The sequence below is a fragment of the Centruroides sculpturatus genome, unplaced genomic scaffold (genome assembly GCF_000671375.1).
Source record: "Centruroides sculpturatus isolate CEXI.00-Female unplaced genomic scaffold, Cexi_2.0 scaffold702, whole genome shotgun sequence".
Lineage (NCBI taxonomy): Eukaryota > Metazoa > Arthropoda > Arachnida > Scorpiones > Buthidae > Centruroides > Centruroides sculpturatus.
In genome coordinates, this window is record NW_019384867.1 from 363,756 (window position 1) to 387,752 (window position 23,997).

At 27.9% G+C, this 23,997-nt stretch overlaps 1 protein-coding gene across 1 annotated transcript in view; it reads left to right on the forward strand.

The window, feature by feature from the left end:
• The window catches only part of LOC111630789 (hemicentin-1-like), a 90,330-nt gene that overhangs the window by 42,373 nt on the left and 23,960 nt on the right, over positions 1-23,997 (forward strand). Inside the window, exons 2-4 of the mRNA XM_023374945.1 lie at positions 4,806-5,141; positions 5,438-5,548; positions 7,049-7,252. Of these exons, the coding sequence (XP_023230713.1) occupies positions 4,806-5,141; positions 5,438-5,548; positions 7,049-7,252 (651 nt within the window). The remainder of the gene's footprint in view (positions 1-4,805; positions 5,142-5,437; positions 5,549-7,048; positions 7,253-23,997) is intronic.

A 23,997-nucleotide genomic window follows, 5' to 3' on the forward strand; every position in this document is an offset into this window, starting at 1 on the left:
CATACGTGTTAATATATAGTTTTTTTTTTCTTTAAAGTTTTCGAGAGCTATAGAACTTTTTACTGAAATTATTAAAAGCTAAAAACCTATTATATAATTAGATAGTAGATTTAATTAAGTATAAAACATTTTAGTTTTACTTTCAAAACAATTCATCTTCAAAAAAGGATAAGAAAACACATTTAAATATGTTTTTTTATCGTTACAAATAAAAAGTTTTAACAGAAAAGCTTTTAAAAAGTTTTAATTAATAAAATTTAGAAACAGAGAGAAAATTTTTATTTAGTTATTAAAACAACCTAAAATTTAAATCAACAACTTTATCGTTTTAATTAATATTCATATTTATTAATTTATATATTTTAATTAGCACCCAATAGCTATTAGAGTCAAATATTTATTTCAAGGAGATTTATTATGAAATTAGATTAAGAGAAAAGGCATACCTTTAATACAGCGAAAGTCGCCATATTTCCAAGGCATTTATTCTTTTAAAATAAACAATAACCAATAATTTATTGCCTTCGGGTCTATATTTAGTCAATTTATGCGCATAATTAAATTTCTCGCCATCGTTTTATCACGTCCTGTAAAGCCTGCTTGAGTTCCATGTACTGTACAAATACTAATTGCATTTTACAAATTTATTTAAGATATTATATAATTACTCTCAAATACAGGGTAGAAATATATCATAAATCAATAAGAGACGAATAATTATATTAAAACGATCACGAAATAATAAATTTCCTACAGGAAAATATATTAATCTTAATGNTGCTATAAGAAATATTAGGAAATTTTAGAAGAGAGTAAACAGGGAAAATTTTTTTTAAAATTTATATTTAATTTTAGAAGACAATATTTAAAACTAGCCTAAACCTTCTCTAACAGTTCAACGAACAGACTTTTAAAAATCAATAAAATATCTGGTAGGAAATGTAATTTCCTCGGAAACAATCCCTTCAGTAAAGAAAAGTAAAATGTATTAAAGCCAAAAAGCCCTTTTATTAATTAAACGATATTTCATTAAAATTCTGATATATTTTTTTCGGATTATTTACAATTCTTATAATATTAAAGTTACATATTCTTTATTTTTAACATAATCAGTTTCCCCATTTTTCCTTTGAAAATACATTATTTCAAATTGCAAATTGATTAGATTTAGTTTGATTTTTTTTAAAATTTGTATGGCGTTGACAATAAAAAAATGATTATTATTTTAATTTTTAAAAGATTAAACTCTTATACTTTTGTAAATGTTGTGTAATGTCAAATATTCTTCAAATTATTCTTCACTATTAATTTCATTCATTCATTTATTTATTTTTATAAATATTTCATGCTATGCTGCAAGGAAAATTGTGTCTACCCCCAAAGACATTTTATTCATCTTATCTACAAAAATTTTATTACTAGTGATTTAAAAAAAAAAAAGGATTTGGAGGCGTTTGGAGTTTATCTATTTCTCCTAATATCATAGTATGGATGGTAATACTCTACTAAATTTCATTATAGTTTTTAATGAAGAAATATTTCTGAAGTTAAATTGACTTCTACAACTTAAAAGCATTCAATTGGATTATTGTAGTTCTTTTTTGTAGTCGCATAGTCAGCCACTGAACCATAAATTTCTACATCCAATGAAAGTCCAACCCATCCATTACATTCTACAGAAAAACTTTTCCTGATTATCCGTTCTGTGGATTCGTTTAGGGACGAAATTTGTAACAACTTTCATTGAAAAGTATCTTCTCAAAGTGTTTTTATCGATTGAAGAAAACAGAATGTTGTCTTTAAAACTTTAAAGATGTGAATAAAGTTTCAAATCTAAGTTTACCAAAGTCCTGAATATCGTCAAATTCAATACATTTAAAATGAAATATTTAAAACTTCCATTGCGTTCTTTTTTTCAGTTTTTACAATCGTCAGTTACTATAATTCCATTCTGAAGATACTATCATATTTCATTTAATGTCGATTCGAATTTACATTGTGTTTTGGATATAAAGCTATGTCTATATTTTTTGAATAACTCGATTTAAAGCTCAATACTTAATATTTTCAATGGCATTTCTCTCAAAAATGCGAAATAATGGCATGTAATGTGAATTCAAGAATATTACTTTAACATTATACTATAACTGAAAAAGTATTTGTATTACTGGTAGTTTATAAACAATTCCTTAATCTTCCAAATTCCTTTCCATTGGAATATTCTTTTGGGAAACTAGAAATGATATCATATAGTTCTAGTAAAAGTCGAAATTCTTATATGATTTTGTTATATTTCAATACATTGTAAATTTAAAACAGAGCATTTGACTTAAATTTGTTTAAAATTTTTAAGAATCAAGTTTTATAAAACCGCTTGTCATTATTCAAGCTTTACATTCATCTGAAGAAAAGAAACAATATCTTCTGTTGAACTACTCTGCTCTCTGTACTATTCTTATCTAGTAGCTTAAGTAACATTTCTCACCTATTGTTACTGTTAGATTAAGGAGCGCAGTATGACTTGTCCTTCACGCTAAGATTCCCGCGTGACACTTAGAGAAAGCTGATCCTGAATCTTTGCACTCTCCTTGCCTAACGTTCTTTATTCCTTTATCCACCTTTATACTTGTGTTATTGATGTCTTCTCTTGGCTCATCCATCTAGATTTGTCTGTAGGCTCAGTAGCGTGGAACAGCGGTTATTCTGCTCATGTTTTTCCCATGTCTCTCTTGGGACCATTCATACCATCTATCAATCGCCCGGATAAATTTAGGAGCACGTTTCGATTACAATCGACCAATATTAACCTTAGATTGTCTGTTTTTGCGTGATTGAAGGGGTCGTTGATAGAAAGCAACTGTTTCAACTTTCTTCTTGTTTCGCTCTTTCTAAACTTCTTTTTTCGAAAGTTTCGTCGCTCGATGCAAACTAGAACTCATTTGAAACGATAAATTTAAAATGAGAAATAAATTTACATTAATATACTATAAAACAACCCTTGGAACTTAATTTCAAAGTTTAGCGTACTTTCAACTAATTCTTTTTAAATACTTTCAGCAGATACTTGTAATCTAGCACGAGATTTCTTTGATAAATGATTCTATTTTTTCTCTTTCATCCTTTTTTTAAATTCGTTTTGTTCGCTGATATATACAATACTTTTATTTCCCTTCTTATAATATCAAAAGAACTTAACACATTTATCTTATACTAACTTTTGTTTAGCAAACATTTGTATCATTATTATACCAAGGATTTAGCCGCCGTTGAAGGAAATTTAATTGAAAATCCTTCCTAAAATCTCTGACTAACTCGTATAAAGTTGAAGCAGTTTTCTGTACTAAAATAATAGAATAAATTTCTTTTCATTAATGTGAATAGAATACTTTCACTATGTCTCTAACATGCTCCACAATCAATATACCTGCCACAGAATTCTCCAAGTGCTGACATGCCAGTACTCTGACATCATTCATTTTCCTAGTAGTTACCTTTCAAAGGTTTGCCCTTTCTTTGTGACACAACTTCAACTCTCTTTACGTTTGAAAGGAATAGGCTTTGTTAGAACAACTTTAAGTTGAAAGCAATTTGAAAAGCTATCATTGTGTTTGTCGTATCTAGCTTTCTACAGGTAAATAGTTTATGGTAGTACATGTTCACCAAAAGAAACGAAAAACGCATCTTATGTTTTTATCTTATTTTCCTGTTTACATCTTCTTTGTTTTAATTGAAGAGAAGAGCACACATTTATGTCTGTAAATTTTTTTCCATTTTTTTTCAATTTTAATTACAAAAACTCTAATTAATAAGAAGAAATAGTGTTTTTTTAATAGACAGAAGTAAATCTAATATTTTTAACTGGGATGAGTAAGACAGATTGGGAAAAAGTAGCCTGAGAAAAAACTAATTTTACTTTTAGACATCTAAAGATAATTAATGCAATAATGTTGATTAAAAATTCACCTGACTTATAATTTAATTTTCATTTATTGATCTGTGTTAAAATAATTATTTTTCTTAAAAAAAAGTTAAGCAAAAATTTACATCTTTTACGATTAATACAAAAAAAATTTGATTTATTTTTTTAGAAATAAATTATAGAAAGTTTATATCAAATTTCTTAATCGTAAAAGAAAAAATATTCAAGAAAAATGAAAATATATTTCTATAAAAATTTTTATATATATGGATAAAGCATTTCATTTTCTGAATATCAAATAACAGATTTTTGCCTAGGTAGATGCAACAAGCTGAAAATATCACAAAGTTTTGAACGTTAAAGCATTTCTAAAATAAAAGAAGCATAAGAAATGTTTAAAAGTCGTGATTTATTCGAAACATTTCAATAGTGTTTTGATTTATAGACGATATTATATGAGAAAGTTATTAGAAGCCGTTTAACATTCTGTAAGCAGTTTTGAGCATAATGGAATTTTGATGTATATGTTCGATACACATAAAAATTCGGTGTTACAACAATAATTATATTCAATTCAATCATCTACAGTAGATGATCATCCAATTGCTACGTGTTAACTAATTCAGCTTCTCAAATTAAATTTCGCACAGCAGTGATTAAACAAACCACTCATTAACAGGAATGAATTCGCAACAGAGCATGCAAATTCAAATAATCAAAAGGATTTAAATTCTATCTTTTGGAAAGCCCAAAGAATTATTTTCCAATTAAATGCACTAAACGCTTTTTATTTTAAAAATAGCAACAGCAATTAATGTTTTTATTAATAATATTTCGTTGTTTTATTATACTGTGACAAAGTAATAAAAGTAACGATCTTTTATAGGTATGGACGACTATTATGCTGTATCAGGTGGCAAAGTGATGCTTCCTTGTAACATCTCGGTTTCGTCTAAAGACGAGGCCATTTCGATGATCTTATGGTATAAAGGCGAGGCTGAAGTTCCCATTTACACTCTAGATGCCAGAAGGTCTCCTCTTCCTAAGGCTAGACATTTTCCTAGTGTCGAGCTCGGTGCCAGAGTATATTTCGACGTATCTCCAAAAACGCCACATCTGAAGATAGATCATGTGACCGAAGATGATGAAGGAGAATATAGATGTCGAATTGATTTTCGACGATCTAGAACAGTTACTCACAGTGTCCGCCTTATTGTCATAGGTGAGCGCTAGATTGCATGTTGAGTTACCGTACTCAACAACTTTCCTATTTTTGGAAATAAAAATCGATAAAATAACAGACGTTAAGTGATTTAAAAAACAATTTGTTATCTCTCACATGTAAAATAATTTATATAAAATATAAAAGCTTCGAATTTATTATTTTTTTGTTTACTTCCAAAACATTAAATCTTGTTTCGTGCATGTCTGCCGTTCGATGTAAATAGGTCAAGTATAGCACGAATATTGTTTGCAGAAAATATTTTTCTTTTAACAGTACAAAACTTTTCGTTTCAGTGCCTCCTAAAGCTGTGATTATCAAAGACGATAACAACCAAATATTATCGGAAACTATCGGTCCTCTAGATGAAGGAAGCTACTTAACTATTGTGTGCGAAGCCGATGGAGGTAAGTTATCATTTATAGAAAACTTTCAAAAACATAACACTTATAAACACATTTAAAATTGATAGAGTATAAAAAGTCCAATTCATAAAGGTAAATCTCTTCGCAAAAATTATTTTATTATTCTTCTAAGATGTCCATTTACTACAAATAAACTATTAATTCAAGACTAATTCAATTGTGAGAATCTCTAGTGCACAAAACAAATATCTTGGATCTCATTCAATTAATGTTACTTATTACATTGAATAAATAAGTTACATACAACAGCATATATTGATATATTATATATATATTTTTTTATTTTTTACAATATTGCAAAATTTATACAGAAAATTTTAGAAATATGTAACTTATTTCTATGGTTAGTCTCATATAACGTAGTTTATTTATACATATTTATACATTTATAGAAAATATATTGATTATTTATATAAACACAGTATAATAATATAAAATAAAAAGTTAGAAAAGGGAAAATATTGTTGAAAATTGCGCAATTTTATTCATTTTTACAGATTAATCGATGAGAATATTTTTATACTCGACAATGCTTTTGCAGATAGGAATTGACGTGAGTGTACATAATCTTATTTGCAGCCTTGTTCAGAATCTCGAATGATTGGCTACTCTTTAGTCAGAAGGGCATTGGATTGCAAATGACATGCAAATACACAAAAGAGATTTTGCATTCAATTTGCATACATGTTGACAAATGGTGATTTTTCAAAGCTTCTAGGTGAATTGATTGAACACACTTTGTAAACTTTTTCGTATTGACAGATTTTTATGACAAAAATCATTTCTGTGTATCTTTTCGAACCATTTTACATTTGTATTGAATAAATTAACTAGACATAAAGAATAACATATTTTTTTTTTAATTTAACTTAAATATATGTACAAAATATAAATAAATGTTTATTTCAATTACAGTATTTTCAATTTTTCAAATTTAATATTGCAGTGTCTATAGAGATTTTTCGTTTATTATTTATCCATCTAAAAACGCTCTGTTTAATAAGTTAACATTTATGATGCTACATTTCTCAAACTAGTAATTTACTAAAAAATTAAACATTGAATAGGTAGGAATTATTTACATCGTAAGAAAATTAGTTTATTGATGCTAAAATAATTTTACTGCAAACAACGATATGAATATATTTATGACTTCAAAAGTTAATTATATTGCTATCTTATTTTTTTATAAGCGCATTTTTAAATTTTCTATATTTAATTTTAAAAATTGAAACTTTTATTAAAGTTTTTCACAAGTTGGTTTGTATTTTATATATATATATATATATAATTTCATCACGAAAAAATTAAAACAGAAACTTTTTACCTCTTTATGTAATTATTAAATTTTAGATAATAAAATAACATTGTCTTAATTAATAGATCTTATTTTGATTTTCAAGTTGCTTTCTATTAAAATGAAAGTAAATTACTGAGTTCGTTCTATAGCAATAGCTAAGCTTCTTTTCTGTTCTGTTGCAGGCAATCCACCACCAGTAATATCCTGGTGGAGAGGAAATGTTCTTTTAGATGACAGTTACTCTTCAATGCCTCAAGGTGTTGTACGTAATGAACTACTACTTCCAAGTCTACAAAGATCCGATCTCTTAGCTGTGTTTTTATGTCAAGCTTCAAATACCAATCTAACAGCACCCAAATCTGCAACTGTTGTACTCGATCTCAATTGTAAGTATTTTGTTTAAATTTATGCTATAAATAAACTTTATATTGCCTTTTGTTTTGTACTTTATATTGAAAAAAAGTAAGGATAGTCATTTCTAAAAATTCTGCAATTTTCTCAAGAAAATATCTTGAGAAATTGCAAATTTTGCAATTATATTCATGCGNCACTGTATATATCTAATAAGTCTTAAATTGATCATTACAAAAAGTTATATTAATTCTAGAAAATAAATTATTCATTATATTAATATTTCACACAAAATAAAGTGTATATTATTTTGTATACATACATGTTTAAAAGTATTTGTAAAGTAAAAAAGGACTATTGTATTTTTATGTATGTAACCTGCAGTGACATACACCCACATAAAATATTAAGTAAAATCTTTCCATAATCTGCCCACTGTATCTGTGCCTATGGAACAGCTGGTGTTTCATAGGTGCTAGTCCATAATTGTAATTTAAAATTAGCATATAACAGACCCTGAAATTCCTTTCAAACTGATTTTTAAATACATATAACTATCAGTTATACGAGTACATATGAAAATATGGTAAATTATGTGATTTTTACTTGCATTCAGACAAGAGTTCGAAAATTAATAACACAAATTAATTCATTCTATGCAAAAATTTTAAATTTGTTAAAATAATATATTGTTTGTTATTAATCATTTTTATAAGTAGCAAATTTATAACACAAAATAAATAAATACTCACATTTTAATTTTTAAAATTACCAAACGTAACGATATGAACGGGATAAAGATGCATTTCGTAGTAATTCTTCTAATTATTCACTTATTAGCAATTAAAATACTTCACATAATTAAAAGTAATAACGACCGCTTCATGCAGAACCTTCTTCCGACCATCGCGTTGAAAAGCCAGGTAAATGTTGAAGTTTTACGAAAGTTACCAATCATCTGCAAGTTTAAATAATAAGAAAAGTGTTTTTAATATATTTTTTCTCCACTGAGATTTTCCTTTTTCGAATTTTTACTCGACGTTTTGCTAATAGTTGCTTGGAGAATTTATCTATATTATACAAAATGGTAACTGAAGATCTCATTTATATTATTTTGCTTTTGAAGAAGAAAAAATGTAATTATAATTTATATAATAGATCTTTGCTATTTTAGAAAATACACATGAATGCATTTTATGCAGAAACGATAAATAAAAGTAACCAATTAGTCAATGAAAATGAATTAACTCCATTCATTAAACTTACATATCATTAAACTGCAATTATAATTTTCTCTGTTTTGAATAGAATCAGAATTGTTTTAGTAGAATTCGATATTTCAAAATACTTTTGTTAGTTTCCTTTTTAGAATATTTCCATTCTTTCCATCATACATCTATTTTTTTGTTTTTTACAATACTGTTATACAGTATCTATAAATTCTTATGCCATTTTGTTTCAAATTACTCATTCATTTCATGTGAATCAATGAAATTACAATACATTATTTTCCTGAATTATCTGATATGTTAGACATTGAAATCATTAATTCAAATAAATGAAATAAACGACTCTAATTATTTGAATATACGTATTAATCAAATGGATTTTTTGTTGGGGAAAATGTAGAATTGAAATTGTCTATCCTTCAAAAAGTAATTATAATCTTAATAGATTATCAAATATTTAAAGGCGATAATATAAATAAAGAAAATGATTGCCTCAGTTTTTATAAAAGTGATTCTGAAAAGAAAATAAAGAAAACATTCAAATTGTTGCAAAATTTCTGCTTAAAAATCATTGTTAAAAATATACTAAAACGTTTATTCGCTCTAAATATAATTCTTTCACATTTTTCTGGTTTATTTTAGTTTCTTAACCCCTTAAATAGTAATTTCATATTACACGTACAGAATAATTTTGAAAACGTTGTATACTGTATATATAATAATACACATACCTTTATAACAGTTAAATTATATTATATATGAAAATAGTTTCTTTTTCTATATTTTGTTTGAAAAAAAATTATTTTCATCGCAGAACTTAAAAAATATTGCTAATCATTACAATTTCTAGTTGTTGAAATAGGAAATAACACGAATTAATTCCTATTTCAACAACTATAAATTGTATTCAATACGATTTGCTTATCTTTGGAATAAATATAAATATTTTGTACAAAAACATCATTATGAAAGTAAATAGTATTATAAAAATAATCCATTTAATTCTATTATAGAAACTGTTTTTACATGTTTACACTTCACAAATATTTGTAAAAACTTTTTTGCTATTTCTTTCTTAAAGTTTTTCGTTTTTCCATTTTATTTACTGTTATAATTCTTAAATACTTTTAAATGAATACATTAAAATCATTAAGTAATAGAAAAATATGTTTATTCGTACTGGAATTAATTTTAAAAAAAATTAAATGATTCAACTTTTGATTACATACGGATAGGTAAAGAAGAGTTGAACGATTGCGAGTTTAATAATTTAATAACAGAGATTCCGTATTGCGATATTGACTGCGATGAGTTAAAAGAGGTTTTTAAGTAAACCAAAAACTTACTTTTCAGTTTAGTTTAAAGAAACTTTTGATCAATTTTCAATAAATCGAACTACTCGTGAAAAAAAGGAAAAAGAAAATCAATATTATATTTAAAGATTTTTGTCAGACAAATAAATAAAAGAATTTTAAAAATTATATTTAATCTAATTCAATCACAACTGAAACGAATGTAATATTTTTTTCATGCCGAACATTTCTTTTTAAATTGATTCCAGCTTCAAAATACTCGATTAAATTTTTATAAAACATGTAATTTAAACTTCGGTTTTTATTATTTCACAGTTTGATGAAAAGTATTTCTTCATTTATATATAAACATGTCTCACACACACACATATACATTGATCACGATATTAAATTGAAAGAAAATTTGCAAAAATGAATTTTGTCTTTTGTCTTCAGAGTTTTATTCTGTAAAACAAAGTATAAATTGTATGCATGAAGCGATACACTAATTTAAAATAGATTGTTTTCTATTCATAGGATTTTTTCTTAAGTCTTAATTTTATCGAATTAATTTTAAAAAATTACTCCTTCATATTTTTTAATTCAGATCTTATTAACAGAGAGAGAGAGAGAGCGCGCTCTTCTATTGCTGTTATCAATTTTATTCCAAGTAATAAAGTTGATTAAAATGAAACGTAAATAAAAAAAAGAAAGTAAAATTTTATAAGAAATATCAAAGTCAATTTAATTTATAATACATTACACTCATTAGAATATATAATAACTAACATATTTTAAAAAAATGTAATTTTTACATCTAATAACGAATTCACTAAGTAGAGAATTTTCTACTTTTTAAAAATGTTTTTCTATATTTATTACGTAATTTATTTAATATTTTTATTAAATTGGATTAATTTGATCTCCGAAGTAGAATATTGAATTTTACATTTAGTCAGTAAATTGAATTTCTTATGGAGTTTTTTGTTTAATTAAATTGTTAATGCATTCTATATTACATGAAAATGTAGCTTTACGATGAAAATATCTTGTATAATTCATTGTTAAAAATTCAATAATCTTCGTGTTTTTTTCGAAATATAAAAATTAAAACAATTTTTAATAAAAATAAGAAACTTGTGTTAATTTATAAAATTTACATTATTTTATTCTTATTAAGTTATTTCTAATTTAATTAGTGGGCAAATAAGTGTTATTTAACAAAAGTAAGCACAGTAATAGAATGCATCTGTCGTTAGTAATCCTTGTGGAACACTGCCAACCAAAATAAAGAACAGACTTGACTTAATTTCATTTTGAATTAATATTATTAATTAAGAAAATTAAGAAGGAAATATTAATTTATCAAATATGAAAATACGAATTATGCAAATTCTTAAAATAAATGCATTCTTATATATAGCATATAATTTCATCATATGACAATTTTCACTTGGGAAAAATCATCAAAAAATATATTAAATTAATTTTTTACACTTATATTTAATTTCATATCCTAATTTTATTTCAATAATAATAATAATAATAATAATTACGAAATTTGAATAAGTTAATTAAAATACGAATTTAGATATTTGAAATATTTAATTATCCTCATTTTCAAACGTAAGCAGAAATTATTATTGGCTTAATTTTATTATTTTCAAATTATTAGCTTATTATTTAGATATTATTTATATTTATTAAGTTATAATTACGTAGATATTTCTGAAATAATGAAATAATTCATTTATATAATTTTTTATGAATTGCATCTAAAATAAAAGAAAGTTTTTTTAAAAAAAAAAATAAAAAAAGAAACATTCTTTCGTATTTTGTTATATAAAACAGAAATATAAATTGAAAAAATATTTTTATACTTTATTTCTTTTTCCTTATAAATATATTTTTATTTTTATATTACATTTTTCAAGACGTAAAAATTGAACTGAATCAGTTTAAATTTATTTTTTTAATGTTAAAAAATTATGATAAATTTCCAGTTATAGAATAAAATAATAGCCGTTATTTATGTTCATTTTTAAAGATATTTATTATTAATATTTTACAGAATAAATGTAGCTTGATAACAATATGAAATTTTTAACAGACTTAAAAAAATTGAATAAAATTGAATTCATAATAAACAATACTTTTTGTTTATTGTGTGAAGTTTAATATAAATAAATAGACTTATTTAAACCTGTTTAAAGTACGTAGTATATATTATAATTAATCATAATATTTTCGAATATTTATATCAAAATTAATTTAATTAACAAATCTGTTAAAGAATAAACTCATTTTCCGTAAAAACTTAAGTAGAGTAAATACCATGAATTGTCGATAGTTTAAAAATAAAAATACATTAAAATAAAAACAGTAAAAATTCCATTCCAGTATGTAAAAGTAAAAGGAATGTTTCAGTTTTAAAAATCACACTTCACAAGCTTCTAAAGAAATATTATAAAATGCGATTGTCCATTAACAAGATTGCGCGTCAGTAATTTATTAATTTATTTTCTCTTATATGTTTTATCTCCCAAATAAACTCATTTTCCGTAAAAACTTAAGTAGAGTAAATACCATGAATTGTCGATAGTTTAAAAATAAAAATACATTAAAATAAAAACAGTAAAAATTTCATTCCAGTATGTAAAAGTAAAAGGAATGTTTCAGTTTTAAAAATCACACTTCACAAGCTTCTAAAGAAATATTATATAATGCGATTGTCCATTAACAAGATTGCGCGTCAGTAATTTATTAATTTATTTTCTCTTATATGTTTTATCTCCCAAATATAAGATCTCATGATAAAAAAGAGCAGACTAAAAAAAAATGTAAAAGCAGAAATGAAATGACATTTTAAATGAGTCTCGCATCCGTCAACTCTCGTTTGATTTTTATTTTCTAAGATCTAATGAATCAACATGAAAAATGATTCCATTCACAACTGCTTCTGTTTAATTAAAATATATACTTTTTTTTCATTTGTGATAAGCAAGTAAACAATATAAGCTATTCTGCTTTCCATTTACTTACATATTAAGTGTTTAGAATTATAATTTATTCTTTTTCTTCTAGAAAAAAATAAGAATAAGACTTATTTTCATTTCTTTCTTTCAATAATCCATCACAAAATAAAGTACAATTTGTTTAAAAAAAAAAGAAAATAAAAGAAAAAGAAAAAACAACCAGAAGTCTTCTTGTCAAAAGTTAGGCGGAAAACAAACAATAATAATTAATTCATTCAAAGTAGTCTTTGGAATTTTCAAAGCAACTCTATAAAATTCTTTAAAATAAATATTTAAAATCTTATTCAAATGCAAATGATTATCAGAAGTTTAGTAAATTCTGATATAAAAAATGTATGAAATAAATTAATTTTGTTGTTAATATGCTTAGCTGGTATTATTATTTTCTAATTATCATAATTATATGTTTATCGCGGACATCAATCCATGAAGAACAGAGAGGACATATTTCCCAGCATTTTTTACAGCAAAATTTTCCATTTTTTTGAAGATATATACATATTTTTCTTTTAAAACCATACATACTACGAAAATTAGTATTAGAAACGAGTAAATTACACAACAGGTACTTCATTTTTTATATCCACTTAAAATTTTTTTTGCTTATTATCATTGGTTCAACCTCCCGAATATATAAATACAGATCGACGTCGATGATGTTTATTCCTTATAAGCTGGTGAAGCCTTTTAAATTAATCTTTATATTCTATTTATAAGCATATCTACATCAAAATAAAATCCCATTATTACAAAATGGATAGCTATAAAAACTTATTCCATAAAAAGAAATATTTTATGGAATTTTTTCATCTATAACTCAAGTAGATACTATTTTGAGATTTTGAAGATACTACTTTATATTTTCAGTGAATCTTCATTCGTTTTGATATACAAAAATATGAAAAGTAAACTTCTGAAACAGGTTTTTTTATTTTACATTTCTTAAGAAATAAAAAAACAAAAAATACAATATCATTCTCTGATTAATTCAAGTTTTAATGTACAGTAGAACCTCTATTATCCGGACTAATTGGGGATGAAGGTAGTCCGGATAAGGAAAAATCCGGATAATCGAAAAAATACTTTAATTTGTCTTTTAATGATAATACAATACGTTTTCTTTTCGATGACATATCGGTAATATTAAAAGTAAATACTGTATTTAAATCGTGATCAGATTTTCAAGAAACAAACGTTCGTATTGAATTTGTACTACTACTGACCAACGCTAACAGACTACCTATTGTTTAAAAGGCCCTCTGGCGGCTCAAGAATAAGGATTTTATAAAATAAAAAGCAGTTGAAACTGCATTTTTATGAATAAAAATTTGACAAACTATCATTTTATGACGAGTAAAATATTTTCGTCGCGTTCGCGGCTTTTAAGTAATGCATAAACCTTCGAAACGCGAGGCCCTTCGGACCGCGAGGCATAGGCGGTGGCCCACGTCGTCCATGCCTTACGCCGCCCTTGGTCATAGAAATGATTTAATTTGAATATAAATTATTTATAAATACGTTTGTCAAGTTATATTTTTATTACGACGTAAAATATATTTAAGAGTTTACGACCACTGTGCTGGGTGAGACGTTGTTGAAACAAAAAAAGTTATGCATTCCATCATGTACATAAACAGTGTCGTAATTCGCCAAGTGCAAATCAGCAAATTCGTANGTTTTAAATTCGAATTTGTTATTGCGTATTGGTTCGATTATAGAACGATTGTAAACGTTTCAGAAAATTGATCAAATTGAAAATAGTTCGTTTGATTTTCGGCAATTCTCTTCAGCGGTAGGTGTTATATAACAATTACTATGGTTATTGAAATATTGGATGTAAATGGGGTTTGCTTGCAAAACCTCCGCTGACGAAGTCGCGGGTAACAGCTAGTTACGTATATAATTATAAAATAAATTTATCATATTTGATTCAGAAAGCAAAATGTAAAAATAAAGATGAAAAAAGAACTTTCTGAGTTTCATATGAAACTTGCAATTGCATCTAACTTTTAATTATAAATATAAGTTTAAAATAAAACATTTTTAAATTATACAAATTTAACTTAATATATATAAAGCAAAACGAAAGAATATGTAAATTCAACGGACAATTGTTTAGAAATAATTTATAAAAATTCACACTTTAATATAATTGTTAGATAAGTATAATTAGTACAGCGTGTTTACGACATAACTATGCTTCTAATGTTATTAAAATATCATATAATCCAATCATTTCAAAAATTAGAAAGGCTACGAAAAGCTTATTAACATTTGAAATTTTGTTTTTATTAAATAGATGATGACTTATTATATTTTCTTATTTTAATTACTTTATTAATTTAATATATAACACTTTATAACAATAGTTTATGCATTATAGCATTTTAATAGCATAGAAGCATTATTTGTTACTGTGTTGATTGTAACACTGTCGTCGAATGGTAAAAACAGTAAAAATCTAAACACATTCTGTTATAGTGTCCACGAATGCTTGACTTTTCGTTTAAACATTACATTATTTGTCATGTTTTGGCCTATTTTTTATTTCTATTTTATAATCGTCATTTTTGTTTTATGTTTACAAATGCTGCATTTTCACTTTCTTACGAAACTTATATTCAATTTCATTGTTATTTGACCTAATTTTTTATTTGTTTCTGATGTGTCAATTATACAGTATTTGTTCTTAAATGGAAATTCTAGAATAATAAGACTGTATTAATATTTTAAGCAGATTTTCTATTTGATATTAGAAATGAAAAACTAAAAATTTGAAGTTTATTTAAAGTTATTTGTTTATAATAAGAAATAAAACTATTTCTGTCCTTTCTACACCATAGTAGTAATCCATTTCATATATTTTCTTAATTAATTCTTCCCCTAAAAATACGATTTAAATTTGTAATTGTGATGAAAATATATTAAAGAATTAGGTTCAAATCCAATTCGAATCCTCGTAATTTTTCGTAGCTATTTCAAATCGATGTGGGGTTCAAGAAACTAATGAGAGCCGTTCATTCTGTAATGGACGTAATTGAGGTTGATCCTGTAAGTTATATGGCGCTATATAATCATGAAAAATCCAACTCGCTTTTGTAATCTCAGCTTTTTGATACAGAGAAAAATTTACTTTAAAAAAATGAAATTTTATTCCTCGCAAAGCTACAGTGCTAAAAATGAAATTCCGTTTCATAATTCTTTTGAAGTTTTAATAAATATATAAAAAATTATTTATTATTTTGTAATATAAAATAGTTTATATATTTTTACGTATTATCTTATTGAATATACTTTACGGTATATTCAATAAGATAATACGTAACTCTTTGATTTTACATTTTTTTTCTTTCAAATCAAATAATTCCATTCGTAATATATACCGCATGACTGCAATTTTAAATACTGTATCATAATGTGAATATGCTACAGATATGACAAATAACTTTAAATAACTCTAAACATTTACTTTCTTTCTTACGAATCAAGCAAGACATCAGAAGAAATTTGTTATAACAGTAATTATCTGATTACCCAGCAGCAACAGTCAAAATGAAGTTCATTTGGTGACATGATTCTTTTAAGAATTTGTCTTCGATTTATGATTGTCAAAACAACTGGTGCAGAAACAATTCTACCACATATTATCGTTAAATATTTCGCTTGGAGCATAGATTTTGTTCACTAGCACCTCTTGCCGAATTTATTTCTTTGTATGATTTTTTGTTTTTATATTTATTTCTTTAAATTGTATTTTGTGTACTCTAAACAAGGGCATATATTTATATTTTATAAAAATAAATTTATTTAAACAATATAAAAAATTAAAGATATTATATTTGTGCCTACAGGAAAATATAAAATTAGCTAGCTTTTTCTTATATATTTTTAATCACTAAATTACTTTGTATTAGATATATTAATTTTTAAAGGCAAATTTAATATTGTAAAAATTCAATATTAATTTTTACAAAGAATAAGATATGAAATGTCATTTGTTATTTCAATATAAATAATAGTTTTAATTTATAAAAAAGCCTCAATGAAATAGATTCTTTTACAAATTTGCTTTAATAAAATATAGGTATATTATTAGGTAATAACAAATAATAATTAAGAATTTATTAAACGAAACAAACATTTAAATTTAGTTTTAAATTATTAAATTAATTCAATTTTTATCTTCGAATATTGTTTATTGTAACAATACATTTTCATTTATAAATTATGTAGAAGATGTCTAGCAACTAGAATTTAAATTATGTTGCTTTGCTTATTTATACATAAGATATATATTTTTAACGATGTTATATTTAAAATTTTCTTCCGTAAGTATATTGCCTTATGTAAAATATAAATCCCAATAGGTACACACATGCTTAGGCAAATATATGGAGAAATCATTAAAGTAAAGTTATATGGCGCTATATAATCATGAAAAATCCAGCTCACTTTTTAAATTTTAGCATTTAGAATACTGAGAAAAAAATTTATTTAAAAAAATTAATTTTTTTCTTGAACAGTGCTAAAAATAAAATCCAGTTGAATAATAATTTTAAAATTGTAATAAATATATAAAATAAACTATTTATTATTTTGAAATATGAAAATTTTATACATTTTTACACACAGTATTACTCTTATTGAATATAAAACTCTTTGGTTTAACGTTTTTTTCTTCCGAATCAAATAATTCCACTCCTGATATGTTTATACATATGCTGAATAATTGTAATGTAAATATGATAATTTGAATATGCAACAGAAATGACAAAATAACTTTAAAAACTCTAAAAATTTAGTTTATTTTTTACAAACAAAAAAACTTAAGATAAAAAAGTGATTTTTTATATTAAATTCGCACTTAAAAATTAATATAACAAGTTCTATTATAAAATAAAATAAATTTTAATAATTTACTGTGATTGATAATATATCATTTTAAAAATTTAGCTTATTTTATATATTTCTTATCGGCCTGAATGTAATATCTTAAATTTAATTTTGTATATTTTTTAAATATTTTTAACAAGATGTCTCTTCTTCGTTAAAATATTAATTTTTATTATAATAACTTTGATTCAAATTTTAAATATTTTTGTCGAACTGAAACTATTCGTTAAAATTTCGTTAGTCTACTTTTATTACTGTTGTCAGTTTTCCATCTGTATCAAAATGAGTATAATAAAAAAAAAATATTATTATCATTGTCTATATGACTGTTAAAAGTATTCTTATCTAGACTTATCGGATATAAACATGATAAATTACTTTTCCCATTCATGTAACAGATGTTTATTAAAATATATTATATACTTTTTAATCTGTCTTATATTCCTACTAGCAGGTGGGCACGGCGTTGCTCGGGCAAAAGTAACGATAACTAAGATAAAGATTATTACGTTACAGTCAACCTTACCCGTTTTCACAGAATGCAAGAATTGGGTCCCCTTGTTTCCAGACTAATTAGAGAATTTTTAGATAGTTCTAAAAATATGTTCGATTTCCCGCAAAAACGAAAAAAACTGCATCTGCGTCTTGCACGTCGCTTTCTCTTAACAATTCCATTGTTACGTAACATTTCCATTGTTGACACTTCCATTGTTACTTAAAACTTTTATTGTTACTTAAAACTTCCATTGTTACTTAACACTTCCATTGTTACTTAGCACTTCCATTGTTACTTAACACTTCCATTGTTGAAGGAAGTGTTAAGCCTTAATCCTGTCCCTCTCCCCCGTGGGGAGGAATTTCGAAAAATCCCTTCTTAGTGTGCGTTCTCCTAACGTACCCTAAGAACGTACCAAATTTCAACTTTCAACTCCTAACTCCTATTATATTTAATTGAACAGATTGTCGCTATTGTTGAAACATTCCGTCATAATAATTACTCAACATAATATTTTTCTTTCGCTAAAAATACGTTTATTTCTATTGAATTTCAAAATTATATTGTTTTATTTAATTTGAAAATAAGTTCATTAATGTTTAGGTTACGTATAAACAATATCATATAAGTTATATGTAGCAAAAACATTTTATAATTAGATAATTTCTTCTCATTACATACATTGAAATTATTAAATATTTAGAAATGTTTGTGAAATTGCTATTTAATTAAGTAACATATTAACAAATATTTAACTGTTGGAATAACAAGATTAAATTATTCAGTTAATAATGAGAGTAACATAACTAGGTCTAAAGGACAGTTAGAAAAGGTAATTAAAGAGCAATACAAAATTATTTCTCTTAAATTATTATTAAAAATTATATCATATTATAGTAGTTTTTTTTAACATTTATCTAAAGTAAATGTTTCAGACTGTTAGTTTGTTAAATAGTTACTGTTACATAAGCTTTTTAATTCTGTCATAAAATGTTACTAATTTAAACTTATTAAGAAAAATATTACATTAGGAAAAACAGAATTATTTTCACTATTGATGCATTAATAATTACTGTCGCAAATCAATTTATTGTGCTTAAAATGAATTTTTGTGATACAAGAAAGAATATTTTGTCATTTATCAGTGTCATCTATCATTAACAAATTGATTTTTTCCCTCTTAATTCTAGATCTAGTTGCTTATTGTTCGAGTTATTTCTGATCTATTCTGTACAGAAATTTTTTCTCGTTAAGAACATTAATTAGGAGATGACTTTTATTAATATAAAAATTTTCGAATTAGTCATACATTTTTTCATATCGAAGAATATTTTTAACTTTTGCAATATGATTAAGTATTCAGGTTCAGGTTCTTTATTGCCGTACAAAGGTACAAGCCCGGTACCGCATAAGCACAACCGGTTTGAAAACGCATACAACAGTAAAGTTACAGGAATAGAGTACATAACATAGCATAACATGATATTCGATAAAAATCAATTATATACATGGTATGAAATAAAAGATGGGACTGTAGATACGGAGCACTATATACATAACATGATATACAAAGCAGTTTAATTGCATACTAGAGATCGCGTAACAAATAAGAATGACTTTATATACAGGACATTGAATTGGAACACAATATACAAGACAAGTACATGTCAACGGTCAAATACATAGTGGAATTGCATAGCAATATGAATAAGTTATAAGTGGTGGTATTTATGTTGCTAGGAGGTGCTAGTTGAAACGTTGAGAGCTGCAAGTTTACAGTATTTGTTGACTAGCTGATTGAAGTAAACGTAAGTGGAATGTTCGTTGATCAACTCGTTGCAACTACAGGGCCAGTCCTTTCCCCGAGAGTTGATTATAATCTTTAAATGTTGCCGCTCAGCATCGAGCATTGGGCAGTTGAAAATATAATGAAGTGCTCCATCCTGAGTGCCACAGAGGGAGCATGTATTGTTCGAGTAGTTGGTAAATCTGTTAAGATAGCAGTGGAAATTACCATGGTTGGTAAAAAATTGCGATGTGGAATGGTTGAGTTTCAACCATTTATAGTTATAAATGTCTGAGATATGCGGGAAGAAGTTATTGGTAATTGATTGACGGTTGTTGTTCCAGTCATTCTGCCAGTTTTCGAGGAGATTGTTCCAAAGGATGTGCTTTAAGGTGGAATTGCTCATATTATTATAACTAGTGGTGAGAGTGAGGTCAGTGGCAGCCTCCTTTGCTAGTTCGTCTGCCCGCTCGTTACCAGGATTACCCTGATGTGCACGAGTCCAGTTCAAGAAATATTCATTGGTGGAATGACGAATAGTGCAATAAATATCAGTAACTAGGTAGTGTGGATGTTTGTTTTTAATGCTGGCAATTGTGGCTTGACTGTCAGAGACGATGTTTATACTAAGGCCAGAGAAATTATTTTCACACCAGTGTATGGCGGCATTTACAGCAAAGAGCTCAGCCTGAAAGACTGAGCAATGGTCGGCAAGTCTGAGCTGTTTGTGGAAGATTTCATCTTCGTCCCTATATACCACAAAGCTGCATCCAACATGATTATCAACTTTGGAGCCATCCGTAAACACTTTGCAGTTGTTATTAAAGTTCCCATTAAATTTAATTGGGTTAAGATCTCCAGGGTAATGAGTAAGGTGAAAGGGAGTGGACTTCTCCAAGTCATTGGCATTAATTGTGTAGGAAGGGTTGATGTTAATGTTTTGTCCCCACTTGACATTCCACTGTTTGTAATATAAGTCAATAACTTTTTCAATTGGCGGTTTGAGGGCCATCACCTGAAGGCTTGCATTTGGGGCGGTGCGATAGGCCTTTGTTATGAGTAGTAGGGCTTTACGTTGGGCAGAGGTGAGTGCACGTCTAGGATGAACTTTTTGAGCGGCTTGACCCCAGGTGCCGCAAGCGTAAGTGATGGTAGGAATAAATATGTGGTCGTAGATGGTCCCCATTGCCTCTGAATTGAGGCCCCATTTATTTTTGGCATACTTGGCAAAGGTATGAAAGATGAGGCCCGTGCGAGCAGCTATATGTTTAATATGCTGGGTCCAGGTTAGAGTGGGGTCGAGAGTAATGCCCAGGTAAGTGATATGCTTTTTCACCTTGACAGATTTCCCATACATTCTGATGGTCGGAACACGTGCGTAGAGGTTGTTTTTACCTGGGCTGTTGAACATGATGCATTTGGTCTTCTCTGCATTGAAGGATAGCTTGTTATTTTCACCCCATATGCAAATGTTTTTAATAACAAGCTCTGCTCTGTGCTCAAGGGCAGCTCTGGAATTTCCACCAATTAAAATAAAAACATCATCAGCATAAGCTGTGATGGAGTCTTGCCCAAAGTCTGTCCGAAGGAACGTGTCAAATGCAATATTCCAAAGAGTGGGGCCACAGGCAGACCCCTGAGGACAGCCACGTGTCACTCTTCTTTCCTGTTGGCAGTCACCATATTGTAGTATGGCAGTTCTATCTGTAAGATAATCCTTGATCAGATGATATATGTTAGCTGGGCAGTTAATATCTCTGAGATGTTTGAGGATAATAGGCCACCAGGCGCTGTCGAAGGCCTTAGAAATATCCAAGCTGATTCCCAGTATGTATTTGTTATTTTTAAGAAGAGAGTGGATTTTGCTTATTACCATGTTGATAGCTTGCGGAGCAGACCTTTGTGGCCTGAAGCCAAACTGGTGTTCGCTAAGATAATTGCCATTTTCCAAGTGCCAAATGAGTCTATTATTAATTAACTTCTCCAGAACTTTACCCATGGTAGGCAGAAGGGAAATTGGTCGAAGATCTTCATTGCTGCCTGGCTTAGGGATAGGTATGATTTTAGCTATCTTCCAAGCACTGGGAAAGATACTATGTCTAAGGCAGTTGTTGAAAATTTTAAGAATATTTTCTGGGATTAAAGTCCAAATGTGTTTGGCAATTTCTGCAGTGATGTTGTCCATTCCAGGAGCCTTACCGCGCTTAAGGGTGTTAAAGATCTGGTTAGTTTCTTCATGGTTGAAGGGAGGCATGTCGGTAGTGTTGATGCTATTTTGTTGACTGTGTCTGATATTACTTTGCCAGTCATTGTCGGTGTTAGGAGAATCATCGAGGCAGAAATTATTCATTTGAGCTTCTAGGGTTTCCTCTAAGTTGGTGGTGAAGGTATTGTTAATAGAGACTGTAGTAAGGATGCGGTGTTGCCTCAGTTTCCTGGTGCACAACTTTGTAATATAGCCCCAAGGATTGCCAGAGGCACTGGTACAGAATTCCCGCCAGGAATTGAGCTTGGATGTTCTAATTTCATGTTTGTAGATTCTTTGGTGCTGTAAGTACTGAGTTTTGAGGTTGGAACGTTCAGGTTCACTGGATGTGCTTTGGTATCTTTTGCGTAGTAGGTTATTTGTTTTTCTCAGTTCTGAAAGTGTGGAGTTCCACCACGGCACCTGCCTGCCCTTAGGAGGGGTCTGTGGAATAAAGAGTTTGCAGGCTGTCGAGATGTGCTCGATGTTGTCTTCTATGATGCGCCTGGTGTTGTCCCTATCATGATTATCAGGATCCGTTAGGTGAGAGATGAGATAGTGGTGTAGCCCATTCCAGTCAGCACGGGAGATGTTATATTTCTTATTTTGGCTGCTGTATGTTGGAGTCTTGATCATAAAGGATATGTAAGCGTGGCCAGAGAGTGTGTCCTCAGAATGAACCTTCCAGTCAGTAATGATAGGTTGACAGTTGGATGAGCAGGCAGTGACGTCAATCCAGCTTTTACCTCTGCTGGATGTGAAGGTAGGCAGAGAAAGGGGATTGTTTAAAACTAGAAAATAATTTGCTGCTAAGAAGTCTTCAAGTGTGCTTCCTCTGTTGTCGAGTTTCTCTCCTCCCCAGCAAGGAGAGTGAGAGTTGGTGTCCCCAGCAATGATGAATAATTCCCCGGGGAAGCAGTTGATGATAGTTTGGATCTGTGATAGGATGTTATCAATGTTGCCATCATAAGGACAGTAGATGTTGATCACGATGATCCTGCCAAGTTTAGTATTGATCTCAGTGCAGACGATGTACTTGCAGCCGAGATGCTTATGATGAAGAATGGTGAGGTGTTTGTTAACAATTATGGTCATGGCCCAAGGATAATCACTGGTGCATTGAATGGTGCTGCAGTATTTTGGGAGACAAGCCGGAATATTTTTAATGCAATATGGCTCTTGTGTAAGAATTATATCATATTTATTTAGGTTGGAATGAAGTAGAGAGGTGGCATTGATGCCCCTGTCCAGATTAATCTGCAGAAAACTTATCTGTTGATTGTTAAATTGTCCCATATTCGGTTCTTAGTATTATGTCTTGTTTGGTTTTTTGATAAACAGGGCAAGAGCCTTCGCGAGCATTGTGGTCTGTTTTGTTTTTCTTTAAGTGTTTACAGTTGGTACAGGTTGGTTTGGAGGTTTTATTTGGACAATCTTTGTAGCTGTGCTCTCCGCAGCAGTGGCTGCAAGTAGCTTCGGCCTGTGTACAATTTTTGGTCGTATGCCCAAATCTACAGCAGCGAAAGCACTGCAGCACTGGGCAATAGTCAGCCACTTTGCACCTTGACCACTCGATATTGATTTTCTCAGACATTAACAGTAGTTTACGGAGGTGAGGGACGACCTCAATAGCCCAGTTTGTATATGCATTGCCTTTTCTTACCATGCCAAATTTCACAGACATCATGCCCTTGAATTCCTCCTTTTTAATATTTTCACTAATGATGCTGTTCTGGTTGTAGATCAGTATTGGTATCTCCTCCCGAGTGATTTCATTAGGCACAGAGTAAATTACTATAAATGG